The sequence below is a fragment of the Oncorhynchus clarkii genome, chromosome 5, assembly GCF_045791955.1.
Source record: "Oncorhynchus clarkii lewisi isolate Uvic-CL-2024 chromosome 5, UVic_Ocla_1.0, whole genome shotgun sequence".
Taxonomy (NCBI): domain Eukaryota; kingdom Metazoa; phylum Chordata; class Actinopteri; order Salmoniformes; family Salmonidae; genus Oncorhynchus; species Oncorhynchus clarkii.
Window position 1 is genome coordinate 71,783,563 of NC_092151.1, and position 14,150 is coordinate 71,797,712.

Below are 14,150 nucleotides of genomic sequence, written 5' to 3' on the forward strand. Positions count from 1 at the left end.
AGTCATGCTCAGAAGATGTTTGTACTGTTGAGGGAACGTATGTATGTGAACTGCCTCTTTCAGTGATGAAATATAACAAGTCAAAGTACAAATCATCTCTTACTGACCCTCACCTCAGTAATCCTGCGCATATCGACGTCAGAAACTATACCTGACTTCACTGCTCTAGTCAATGCCCATTAGAGACTTCACTCCCCACACTGATTGAGTAGTTTAAATGTAATGTTGAGCTCTCTCTCTTTGTTGTGTTTTTGTACCCATTAACAAGAGTTTTGTCCATGGTGCTGAATGCACAGTGTACTTTTCCCTCTGTGTAGTTCATTGCATGTTTAATAATGAAAATACCTACCAAAAGGAGAGCATGGATGTGGTTTATTTCTGTGCATGTTTTAAAAGTAAAATAAGTAGCATATCTGGACGTGATTTACAGTAGATTTACAGTAGATATATCTGTCAACACAGTCATACACATGATGTATAATCCTGTAATCTGATTCTGGCCCACGAGGACAAAAATATATTCTAATGTGGCCCTCCATGGAAAATAATTGCCCAGGTCTGTGCTACTGGCTCAGTGTTTACTGGAAAACTCCAATTTACCTGGCTGAGCACTGAGGAGAAACGCATGTGTGTTTCCGCTGTTGGAAAGCTCTGTGTATGTTGGGTGTGTGTGCGTGTGAGACTGGTGAGCAGTTATTCATAAAAGGCAATCAACCTCACAGAACTGTGATTAACACAACTCTTGCACACTACAATCTAAGAAAAAAAAGTCATATCTAGAACCTAAAAGGGTTGTTCAGTTGCCCCTATAGGAGCACCCTTTGAAGAACCCTTTTCGGTTGCAGATAAAACCCTTTTGGGTTCCATGTAGAACCCTTTCCACATACACAATTCTTTCACTACGTAACTACAACGCTTTAACAATGTAACCACAACTATCACATCATAGGGGTAACTACATCGCTTTCACAATGTCAATGCAACCATTCCATAATAGTTTCTAAACAACAGATACATTGTGTTTGCTGAAACGCAGTGAGAACATAACTTCACGGTTGCTAAAGACCCCCCAGGGAAAATAAATCCCATAATGCTTGTGGTTGTCTGGGTCAGAGTTTACTCTTTACAGAGGTAAGACCATGCATCTAAGACCTCAGAAATATTTGGGTGCTTTGCACCTGTAATGCCTGACTGCGGGTCTAAATATAGTATTGTTAATGGGTGTGTGTCAATACAAGCTGGACAGACCTCCACGGGGACACAAAGTTATGAAACATGTATAAATACCATATAAATAAAGTATAAATAATATCAGAGAGGAAGACTCACACCCTTCCTCATCCTCGCCTATTTCCTTATGGTTCCTGTTTTCAGGAAGTACTTTATAGAGCATCAATAATGCACACACACACTCCACAGCCCTACTCCAGAGGAAATAGGGCTGTTGTGAACGTTTAAACAAAAAGACCATTTTAGAAAGTTCCTCCTGAGCAGGGAAACAAAGGAGGGAAGAGAGATGACGTCGCACAGCGGGAACTAGAGGGTCAACTTGTGGCACGGACGACACACCCAGGGACTTCACAGTACAAGGTTTACACACACACACACACTTAATGTAACCTTTCACACACGAAATACACCCACATTAATAAACACACACACCCAAGGTCTTCTGTGCCGGTCTTCTTATAGCCGTTTCCTTTTCCTCTATGCTTCGGTGGGAAGGATATTTACTGTAGGGATCATGAGGATGTTGTATCTGTGTGTATACTGTGTTTTTATAGCTATATTGGGATGCATTTACAGTTGAAGTCGGAAGTTTACATACACCTTAGCCATATACATTTAAACTCAGATTTTCACAATTCCTGACATTTAATCCTCGTAAAAATTCCCTGTCTTAGGTCAGTTAGGATCACCACTTTATTTTAAGAATGTGAAATGTCAGAATGATAGTAGAGAGAATGATTTCTTTCAGCTTTTATTTATTTTATCACATTCCCAGTGAGTCAGAAGCTAACATACACTCAATTAGTATTTGGTAGCATTGCCTTTAAATTGTTAACTTGGGTCAAACGTTTCGGGTAGCCTTCCACAAGCTTCCCACAACAAGTTGGGTGAATTTTGGCCCATTCCTCCTGACAGAGCTGGAGTAACTGAGTCAGGATTGAAGGCCTCCTTGCTCTCACACGCTTTTTCAATTCTGCCCACAAATTTTCTATAGGGTTGAGGTCAGGGCTTTGTGATGGCCACTCCAATACCTTGACTTTGTTGTCCTTAAGCCATTTTGCCACAACTTTGGAAGTATGCTTGGGGTCATTGTCCATTTGGAAGACCCGTTTGCGACCAAGCTTTATCTTCCTGACTGATGTCTTGAGATGTTGCTTCAATATATCCTCATAATTGTCTTTCCTCATGATGCCATCTATTTTGTGAAGTGCACCAGTCCCTCCTGCAGCGAAGCACCCCTACAACATGTTGCTGCCACCCCCGTGCCTCACGGTTGGGATGGTGATCTTCGGCTTGCAAGCATCCCCCTTTTTCCTCCAAACATAACGATGGTCATTGTGGCCAAACAGTTCTATTTTTGTTTCATCAGACCAGAGGACATTTCTCCAAAAGTTTGTTAACAAGAAATATGTGGAGTGGTTGAAAACAAGTTTTAATGGCCCCAACCTAAGTGTATGTAAACTTCCGACTTCAACTGTATGTGCATAGATATAAGCACATCAATCCACTTTACAACGGGTGTAGAGACTAACTGGTATAAATACACAGTGTGTGAGTTTCAAGTTTGGGGAAGATCATTTTCACCATAAAAATGCACCTTTATAATAAAAGCATTACATGCATAATATAATAATATATATATAATATATATATAATATACAGTGTATGTGTGTTTATTTATAGCTGCTGAGAAGCGGTCTTATTTCTGATATTACCTAACCCTATTGCAACTAGCTATAAAGATGACTGTATAACCTACCAAGTCATGAGGGCAGTCAAATTCCACGTGACCTTTTAGTCACGGTAATTAGGCTTCTCCAAGCTCTGATGCTGCTGATGGCCATTAGTAGCCTACCAAACTTGATAACTACCTGGTCCTCGGCACTCTATTGTCCCTCTAATCACTCTGACATCAATGTAAATGTAGTTGAAAATCTAATCAAACACTTCATGAGAGCCCATGAGCTCATGTTGCGCAACATTTCTATAGGCAATGCAATTGTGTGATAAAACAGAGTTTTGATGGTCTCTATTTAAAAGAGGATCCCATCAGCTTTCTATAGGCTTACCTACTATACTTATTTCTCAACTTTCCTAATATTAAGCACATTAATTATATTTACAACAAGAGTATAGCCTACCTGGCTGGTATGAAAATGAACCACGTGAAAAGCATCCTCCATTCACTATTTAAGTGCATCGATGCCCTGTTTCAAGAAAGGTACATGATAATGGTCCATTCTAAATCAATACTAATTTCACACATATATTATTTAGTATATGTAAAGGCAAGACTAAATCAAGAATAGTGTGATGGGTGACAATATTATATTGTGAATGATATATTATCACTTGTGAATGAATTATTATCACTTGTGAATGATGCCCAGCTTAAGGCAAGAAATTGCGCATGCATTTTTCAAATCATAGTCACACACCTCATGTAGCCTAGCCCATAGGCCTATATATGTTTTGATAAGGTTTCTATCACAACTGAAGTGGCCAAGTAACTTCTTTAAAATGAAGCACATCAATCCACTTTACAACGGGTGTAGAGACTAACTGGTATAAATACACAGTGTGTGAGTTTCAAGTTGGGGAAGATCATTTTCACCATAAAAATGCACCTTTATAATAAAAGCATTACATGCATAACATTCACATTAGTGGTCACTTTTGAGAATGGTGTTTTCCTGCTATTGGAACATTTGTATTTATAGCCTAATGCATTGCTGCATTTATAATGAGATGAAATAGCCTAATACAGTGTATTCGGAAAGTATTCAGACCTCTTGACTTTTTCCACATTTTGTTACATTGCAGCCTTATTCTAAAATTGATTCAATTGTTTTTTCCCCTCATCAATCTTTACACAATACCCCATAATGACAAAGCAAGAACAGGTTTGAACATTTTTGCAAATGTATTAAAAATATAAAACTGAAATATTACATTTACATAAGTATTCAGACCCTTTACTCAGTACTTTGTTGAAACACCTTTGGCAGTGATTACAGGCCCGAGTCTTCTTGGGAATGACCCTACAAGCTTGGCACACCTGTATTTGGGGAGTTTCTCCCATTCTTCTCTGCAGATCCTCTCAAGATCTGTCATGTTGGATGGTGAGCCTCGCTGCACAACTATTTGTAGGCCTCTCCAAAGATGTTCAATCAGGTTCAAGTCTGACTGTGGCCACTCAAGGACATTCAGAGACTTGTCCCGAAGCCCCTCCTGCGTTGTCTTGGCTGTGTGCTTAGGGTCATTGTTCTGTTGGAAGGTGAACCTTCGCCCCAGTCTGAGATCCTGAGCAGCCTGGAGCAGGTTTTCATCAAGGATCTCTCTGTACTTTGCTCTGTTCATCTTTCCCTCGATCCTGACTAGTCTCCCAGTCCATGCCACTGAAAAACATCCACAAAGCATGATGCTGCCACCACCATGCTTCACCTTAGGGATGGTGCCAGGTTTCCTCCAGATGCTTGGCATTCAGGCCAAAGAGTTCAATCTTGGTTTCATCAAACCAGATAAGCTTGTTTCTCATGGTCTGAGAGTCCTTTAGGTGCCCTTTGGCAAACTCCAAGCAGGCTGTCATGTGGCTTTTACTCTACCTTTTACTCTACCAGCTGACAAAATGTAATGACCGCCACAGACCTAAATCTCAACCTATTTGTTCCTGTATGAAGCCACCATGCTGTGGGGGTCAGAGACACAGAGAGGAGGCATGGAGGTCAATACAGTTGGTCTCTGTCTCTCTCTTTACCTTTTACACAGATATCATCTCTTTCTCTCTTTTATGGCTGGACCAGCAACAGCAACATTACAGTATAGCTGTCCAGTCTAGCCCTGTTGTCAGAGTGCACAAGAATGTCCAGAACCACACACACACACACACGCCCACCTGCACGACGCACACACACACATGCCCGCCTGCATGATGCGCACACACACACAAACTCTGCTTCGGTTCCAAAACATCTTTATGAAGTTAGGAGTCACCCCATGAAGGTGGTTGTTTTGTGGCACACACACACACACACACACACACACACACACACACACACACACACACACACACACACACACACACACACACACACACACACACACACACACACACACACACACACACACACTCCCTGCTGTGAGCCTACTTCTGACAGAGTAGCTTCCAACTCTAACTCAGGACAGAGAGAATGGAGGGGAGTGTGGGGGGAGGGGGGAGTTATTGGTAAACATAGCTCTAAATCATTTATCACATGTTGGTTTGAGGTCTGAAAACAGAAAACAACCAACAAAGACAAAGAAGAGTTCTGTGTTTCTCCGTCAGCCATATTACGTGTCAACCACAACAATGACGTGACCACTGACTGACCAGCACTAATTATCTGGACAGAAGATGGCTGCTAGAAACTCTAGAAAGTTCTGCAGGCCAAGCAAGGCACCGTGCTGTTCACTCTGGGGTTAGTGGTGTTCAGTATTTGTCACCATTGGTTGGTGTCTTGGTATGAGACATTTTGGAGCATTTAATTTCACACAAACATGCATGTGGTGGAGATGAACACTATGCAAAAGTCCATCTGACCCCTCCCCAGTCTCACACAGAGGGACTCAGGTGCCTGTAGGTCTGAAAGACCTGCTGTGTGTGAGATCCTTTCCCAGTTAGACATGGTGCTCGGACCAGAGATCAAACCATATATCAAATCAGAAAACACACACACCCACAAACACAAACACAAAGAATACAACTGAGCTTTCTAAGAATTCCTCACTTACCCAACAGTGTGGTGTGGGGTCCCTAAGGATAGGTCTGAAAGCCACTGTCCTAGAGTGTGTGATTGTCAGGCTGTGTTCGTCTGTCGATGGGTACACAGATTCATATAAAAGCGTAAACTGTATGGGCACTTAAAGGGACAGCCCCGTGGCGCGCAGACAACCGAGTTGAGGAAAGCAAGGAACATGTATAGTCTATAGAAAGCTTGTCCGATATTTAAGTTCAGCGAGCAGCTGTGGTAATGGTGCAGAGGTGTGTCCCTGTTCTCTCTACACTGTTCTCTCTGCTACTGCACGGAAAGCGGTACAGAGGCACCAAGTCTGGAACCAACAGGACCCTAAACAGTTTCTACCCCAGTTTATAAGCCATAAGACTGTTAAATAGTCGGTTAAATAGTTAACCAAACAACTACCCAGACTACCTGCACTGACCATTTTTGCACTAACTTTGACTCATCACATATGCTGCTGCTACTGTTTATGATTTATTCTGTTGCCTAGTCACTTTATTCCTAATTCCTATTCATACCACTTCAATTCTAAATGGATTACATGTATTTTTTCCTCACCCATCTACCCACAATGCCCCATAAGGACAAAGTGGGAACATGTTGAGACATTTTGGAAATACAGAAATATCTCATTTACATATATTTACACCCCTTTGCTATGACACTCCAAGCTGAGCTCAGGTGCATCCATTTTCCTTTGATCATCCTTGATACGTCACTACAGCTTGATTGGAGTCCCCTTGTGGCCAATTCATTTGTTTGGACATGATTAAGAAAGAAACACACCAGTCTATATAAAGGTCCCACAGTTGACAGTGCATGTCAGAGCAGAAACTATACAGTGAAGTCTGCGTAGATCTCTGTGATAGAACTGTGATGAGGCACACAGTCCCAGTCAAAACATTTGGACACCTACTCATTCAACAGTTTTTCTTTATTTTTACTATTGTCTACATCGTAGAATAGTGAAGACACCAAATCTATGAAATAACACATATAGTAACCAAAAAAGTGTTAAACAAATCTAAATATATTTGACATTCTTCAAAGTAGGTGTGCCTTGTTAAAAGTTAATTTGTGTAATTTCTTTCCTTCTTAATGTGTTCGAGCTAATCAGTTGTGATGTGACATGGTAGGGGTGGTATACAGAAGCAAGTCCTATTTGGCAAAATAACAAGTCCATATTATGGCAAGAACAGATCAAATAAGCAAAGAGAAATGACAGTCCATCATTACTTTAAGACATGAAGGTCAGTCAATCAGTCAAATTTCAAGAACTGAAAGCTTCAAGTGCAGTCGCAAAAAACATCAAGCGTTATGATGAAACTGGCTCTCATGAGGACCGCTACAGGAAAGGAAGACCCAAAGTTACCTCTGCTGCAGAGGATAAGTTCATTAGTTAACTGCACCTCAAATAAATTCTTCACAGAGTTCAAGTAAGACACATGTCAACATCAACTTTTCAAAGGAGACTGCGTGAATCAGGCTTTTATGGTTGAATTGCTTGAAAAAAAACACTACTAAAGGACACCAATAAGAAGAGACTTGCTTGGGCCAAGAAACACGAGCAATGGACATTAGACCGGTGGAAATCTGTCCTTTGGTCTGATGAGTCCAAATTTGAGATTTTTGGTTCCAACCGACATATCTTTGTGAGATGCAGAGTAGATGAACAGATGATCTCTCTGCATGTGTGATTCCCACCATGAAGCATGGAGGAAGTGAGATGGTGCTTTGCTGCTGACACTGTCAGTGATTTAAAAAAAAATTCAAGGCACACTTAACCAGCATGGCTACCACAGCATTCTGCAGTGATGAGAAAAAGGGGTAAAATTAAAATGTAAAAAAAAAACTAATTTAAGCCCTAGACAACCAGGTGAGGGGAGTTTCTTAGTGACCTTAATTCAAGGGAGGAGCGTTTGACACCTGTGATCTAACAGAACATGATTAGAACTACTCCAGGGAGACAAAGCATGGGTGAACTACACGCTAGTTATCTAACGCAGCACACCTGGCTTAAACCTGAACAACCAACTCAGTAGCACTCCAACCTGTCCTGCCCTGCCAGTCACATGCTGTTAAAGGTCCCCAAAGCACACACACATCCCTGGGCTCCTCCTCTTTTCAGTAATCTGCAGCTAGCTACTAGAACAAGCTGCAAAAATCACTCAAACTGGACAATTTTATCTCCATCTCTTCACTCAATCATGGACACTTACTGACAGTTGTGGCTGCTTCCAGTGATGTATTGTCTCTACCTTCTTGCCCAATAATGTTTGAACCATGTTGTCATGTGTTACTGCTATGCTATGTCACCTTAGGTCTTTATGTAGTGTTGTCTCTTGTCCTATATTTTTAATCCCAGCACCCATAGGCTATTGTAAATAAGAATTTGTTCTTAACTGACTTACCTCGTTAAATAAAATAAATACAAGTAGGGGGGTTATCTGTGTGTTGATTAAGTTCAGGGGCATGTTTCTGTGTAAATGTCATGTGAATCAATAATGTTCTCTGGGAGATCACACTGTCTCTGATTAATAAAATGTACCCCGAATCTTACAAACACACACACAGAATTGCAGTATGAACGTGGAGTACCGCTGCCATCTGCTGGTGAAATGACATCAGTTTCTTTGATAAATGTATTTTCAGTTCAAAGTTAATGTTTTTAAATTATACATTTTACACAAGCTACAATCACATGTATGACGATTTTAAGAGACAGTAGTATTCACACAAAACATAAAGGTAATTTTGTCATGTTAATTCAGTGATGCCAGCAGCACAGGAAAACATTTAAAGAAGCTAATGTCCTTCAGTCAAAGTGAATTTGGTTGTCATCTGTGTAACTAACTTCTAGGTTAGGAGGGTGGTGATTCTACAGTAGTGTGCACCCAGCAGGGGACAATTCAGGATAAACTCAGTAAATCCAGGAAGTGAATAGCAATTTTGACAGGACTGACAGAGTGACCTGGAATGTTAACAGGAATATGGACACAAACTACCCAAAGCGCCATCTACACCTGGTATTAAGATGCAACTTAAATGATCCAACCAAAATGATAATGCTAGGTGTAACATCTGGGATATTCCTCCGACCAACCCCAGGCTGCCCCATTCCTCTCTATATCAGGCTGATGTAGAGGTGTGGGTCTGCTTCCTCAGATCGTATATGTTAGGTTTGGTCTACAGCTTGGGTGAAGGAGGACCAGTACCCCTATTCCTCCTTCCATAATCCTCATCGCTTCTCCAGTTTTTTGAACTTGGCCTCTGCAGAGAGACAGAAAAAGAGATGAACTCACTCACCTTCCTGCAGTTAGTCACACACAGGAGAAGTGTATTTTTAGCTGTTGATTTGGGACAGTGTGCTAGCGCTCTCTGCTGTTGGAGCTCAGGGTGGAGAGGTAAACTCAAATAGCAGAGGGTGCTCTCAGGCTGTCCTAAATCAAATCCCTAACATTAATGTTGAGCTGAACACTGGATCATGGCTATTATTAGTACATCTGCAATAGAGACTAATAAAGATGTCCTAGAAACTCAGAATGAAAATACAGATATGCATTTATATCGACCACTTCAGTCAGTCTGGTGAAGGTTACACACTGGAACTCAGTAGTCTCTTCTCCCCTTACAGCCCTGGTATAAATATAGACCTGCAATATGACGATATGGCCTGTCTCTCCACAGCCGTGTGTGTGTGTGTGTGTTACCCAGCTTCTTGGAGTAGGTGTCCAGTTTGTAAGCAGCCTGCTCCAGAGAAGACACTTGTTCCTCTATTTGATTTATCTGTTCTAAGTAGGGCTGCAGACTGGCGTCTGCAACACACACAATAAGAGTCACACACAATTAAAAGTCAGCTAAATTAAGGTTATACTTTGTTTTCGTAAAGACCTACGAGAATTTCGTCCCTGTCACATCTGAAGGACTAATAAACATACACTTATGATTGAGGTCCTGCAGGTTCCTGCTGATGTTGATGCTGATGTCTTTCATCTCCATGTACTTCAGACTTGTCAGCTTGTTCATGTTCTCCAGTAGATGGTAGTCCTCACAGGTGCCTGGGAATAGGACAACAGGGGAGCATGAGAATGACATTTTCTCCACAACAGGAGATTCTTATGACAGGTGTTGTTATCCTGAAGACAAGACAGTATATATATATAGTATGTGACAATATAGGCCTGTATAGACAACAAATGGAGACAGACAGATATTCAGACCAGTGAGTTCTCCTTGTAGGAAGACAGCCATCTTATCGAACATGTCTGTACAGAGTTCATTGATGTCTGGCTCTGCTGGCTCTACGGCCTCCTCTGCAGTCTCCACCCCACCGTCACCTACACACAGACGTATAGTAGTTACACCATTTTCATTTCTGAGAAACATCCCACCTCCTGATGTTGCTGGCCACTCCCTCAGATTTGAACTAACAGGTCTCTAAGTTCTCCAAGGAGGAAGGATGAATTTGCCACTCCCTTAGTAGGGCTACTGCATTCTAATGTGTTGATACTAACACCAAATTCAACTCAGCAGATAGATAAATGGTCACAGAGCTATAAAATAGTTAGATAGCTAAGTTGCTAATCTTTTTCCTTTCAATAACTAAAACAGCGCATCAACTTGCAGTTAGGACTGGTCTTTTCGTCCATTTGAGGGCAAATTTGCTCTTGAAGCCAAAACAGCCAACTCAATCTTTAAACGTGAATCAATTAAATTGTAGTACGCTTCTCGAAACATAAATCCCTCTTTCATATCACATCAAAAAGTAAATGCAAAAACACAATTCAGACCGAGCGTATGTGCTCTTAGCGAAGACCCCTAAATCAAATTACGTATGTGTAATGGAACTGAGAGTCATGAACAAGGGCTAGCTAGCAAGCACCACTCACTGCTGTTGATGGGCTTCTTGGGCGCCGTAGTCACAACCTCCTGGCCCTCAGTGGCAGTCTCGCCAGGCTCTCCCCGGGGTTCTGAGCTCCCTCCCAGGCTGAGGGCGGTGGGATGGGCCAAGGAAACTCTTGAGATGCAGTCCATCTCAGCAGCCTCCTCTCCCGTGGCCGCCATTTTGCATCTACTACAGTCACATGATACAGAGCTTCACGTGACATTGATTATTTTCCTCCCCCTACAATTCCAAATTCGAGCCACACCCTTTTCCTTGACAGGTGCTTTACCACCACACAAACAATAATACCATGATTAATGTAGCTATAGTGTTCCTATTCATATTGATTGATAGTTTTATATTCTATTGTTTTCAGATTGTTCGAGTGTAACGTCAGTGAGCTCGAGTTTTCCATGCCGTTTTTCCTGTATTCATGTTGCATTATTAACACTTCGAATCGGTGTGAATCATGTTAGTTTGACAAGTGTTTGCAGAGTTAGTCAACCTTACGTTATATGTTTTGGACTAAAAAGGGGGAAAGAGGGCTCCTCTGTCCTCTGGTCTTGTAATGGGTGGGTCAGGGTGGTGACGCTCTACACAGGAAGCGTCCAGTGAACCATCGTGACAGCCTGTGTGTGACTGTAAACATGGCGCCGTGCACGGTTACAGGGCTGTGCTGTTTTACACCCCGTTTCTAGCTAGCCTGAGACGCACACAACCTAACTATGGAGACAGAAGAGGAGCAACACATGACGACCCTCCTCTGCATGGGTTTCCCAGATCCTGTGGCTATACGCAAGGCGCTACGCCTGGCGAAAAACGACATCAACGAGGCTGTGGCGCTCCTGACCAACGAAAGCCCCGGGCTTGGGTATGGATATGAGCCGATGGAGAGTGGCCCTGCCCCGGGCCCATGTGGAGACGCGGAGACCACAGGGCGGACTGGGACTGGAGGGTTCGACCCACCCCCCGCTTACCACGATGTGGTGGAGAGCGAGGTAAGGCTGAGGATGGTAGCTCCCTGGCTACGTTAGTTAGCGAGAACACCAAGCTAGTTAGCATGAAAGCTACTAGCTAGCGATGCCGGCTAAATGGGGAGAAAGAGCTCGCTCATAGCATTCCATAGCGCGCTATACTCATGCCTTGCTGTCAAAATAGGGAGGGAAAACCCGCGGCATGCGGGACGTAATTTCTCAATCTCGGGCTACAAAATTCGACAGACCTCGGCTAGCTGAGTTGCAAATTCAGTACTTTGATGATCAATATTGAAAATGGGTGCACTAGCCAACATCAGGAACGTAGATTTGCCTAGCTTGTTGGTTACTGTATGTAGCTAGCTAGTCCAACGCTTGGGGGAGGGGATATGGTCGTTGCGCGAATCTACATTAGGCAAACCAGCGGGTTAGTTTACTTTAAACAACTAGTTAGTGTTTTGCAATAGTTGCCGATAAAGGTCTGCAGAGAGTGAATGTGGTGATCTCCGCACTCTTGGGAAAATGCACGTCTGCATACAGCTGAGCAGATTGTACGCTAGCTGGATATATAGCTGTACTAGTGGAGTGAGACGGTGCGATTTCGCAACCGCCTGTGGCTAACCTGATATGGCCATTTTGTGCTAAACATTTTATAATCAAAGCTCTTTAAATGGTTTGTAGTTCACTGACAACTTGATGTCTCACATACCCGTCAGAACCACAAGTTAAAATGTCTGAACATCAGCTTGCCAGAAGATACCGACCCTACCTTTACGCTAGTTTACAATGAGTTGCACTGGTGTTGGAACACAGTCATGGTTACATTAAAGTGGAACTGACAGCGTTTTAGCAACATTAAATCTCATACCATATGTTAATATAAACCCCTTTTTTTACATTAAAAAAAATAAAAACATTTTCAGACAAGTGAACTTAAATGACCATATCTAAGTGTTCATAAATTCATAGAATGTTTGGGAATCAAATATAGTAAGACGTTTGTGAAAATTCTATAGCAATATAGAATGGGAATGCGGCTGTGCATTTGTACAATGAATTAATTAATAAATAAAACCTAAAAACATATCTTGTCCAGGACCAGAGTTTACGCAGACCGGTGCATCATAGCCAATCAGAGCTACAAGTAGGCCCATATGCAAATAAACCATTTGCCACACAGGCCTGCCATCATTCACTTTGAACTGGCGTCTTTACACGAAGTTACAACAGCACGATTATAGATCATTAGAACGCATTTGCCAAAAGCCACAAAATACACCTGAATGAATTTCTGCAAATATGTAAATAACACAGGAGTCCTCTTGGGAACAAACCATGAAAAAGGTAGGATCTCTCCCTCAGTTGCCTATGCACATAAACAACAACAACAAGATCAAAACTAATGCTAGCTAGAGCGATATGAGGTCAAATCTAATGAGGGAACATTGGATAAACCCTCAAACTTTTTCAGCTAGTTGTCCCTCAAAATTGCACTGATTAACGATGGGGAATAGTAGCCTGCTCGTTCTTCTGCAGCGTGCCTACCAATGCATGCTTGTCCCAACCCACTTTTTGACAAATGAATGGGAACTTGCCTTCGCACCCATTTGATCGATGACAAATACATTTGATATGCTAACTGTGGATAAGTTGTTCAAGTTCAGCATAACTAGCTAGCAAAGTGATTCACATTTCTTGCTATCTAACCAAATTACACCTGCAGCTCTAGCTATAGCCACCGAAAAACGATATGAGGGGAAAAAAGTCGCACTCACCCACTCCTCCAATGACATGACATCCTCCCAGAAGCTAACTAGCTAACGTTAGGCTCTGGGTTTTTAGCTTGATAAATAAGTAGCTGCTACATAAATGAATACGGTAGCCCAGTGGTGTCAAACTCAATCAGCGCATGGGCCATATTTGACAAAAAAAAATAAAACAACCCAACCCAAACTGGTCATTGTTTTATTAGAAAAAAATGTGTAGCATTTTAACATATTAATACAAAAGAAGAAAGAAATCATATTCGTCCAGCCTTTGCTGCTTTGCTTGCAGATGTGCATAATCAAAAAGTATTTCATAACTCAAAATAGCAAATGTACCTATAGGTTGTTGTAACATTTAAACGTAGTGTCAATATGTAACGACCCAACCAAATTCACATAGAAATGTGAGTTATAGATCTAACATTCTACTTGAAAGGAAGTCTAAAAGGCGGTAGATCTGTTCTATTTTTGGTTATGGAAAATATATTTAGATGGTTCAATGATTCTCAACACTAGC

The 14,150-nt window shown here is 41.8% G+C and overlaps 2 protein-coding genes across 7 annotated transcripts in view; one reads left to right on the top strand and one right to left on the bottom strand.

Annotated features, from left to right (window-relative positions):
- Positions 1-6,927: 6,927 nt before the first annotated feature.
- Positions 6,928-11,501, bottom strand: LOC139409340 (biogenesis of lysosome-related organelles complex 1 subunit 2-like). 2 transcript variants are annotated; one of them, XM_071154344.1, is made up of 6 exons: positions 11,404-11,501; positions 10,898-11,082; positions 10,229-10,345; positions 9,947-10,066; positions 9,719-9,823; positions 6,928-9,278 (listed from the first exon to the last, which is right to left on the bottom strand). In XM_071154344.1, the coding sequence occupies exons 2-6, from the start codon at positions 11,070-11,072 to the stop codon at positions 9,247-9,249; spliced, it is 549 nt and encodes a 182-aa protein (XP_071010445.1). In that variant the 5' UTR covers positions 11,073-11,082; positions 11,404-11,501; the 3' UTR covers positions 6,928-9,246. The 2 variants fall into 2 exon arrangements, with proteins under 2 accessions (XP_071010445.1, XP_071010444.1); XM_071154343.1 differs by lacking the exon at positions 11,404-11,501 and having other exon boundaries at positions 10,217-10,345.
- LOC139409339 (ubiquitin carboxyl-terminal hydrolase 24-like) overlaps positions 11,501-14,150 on the top strand; it is a 43,283-nt gene continuing 40,633 nt past the window's right edge. For all 5 annotated transcript variants that reach the window (XR_011634395.1, XM_071154337.1, XM_071154339.1 and 2 more), the window contains exon 1: positions 11,501-11,891. Coding sequence is in view for 4 of the 5 variants with exons in the window: in XM_071154337.1 (XP_071010438.1) it covers positions 11,619-11,891 (273 nt within the window). In the remaining variant the exon portion in view is untranslated. The remainder of the gene's footprint in view (positions 11,892-14,150) is intronic.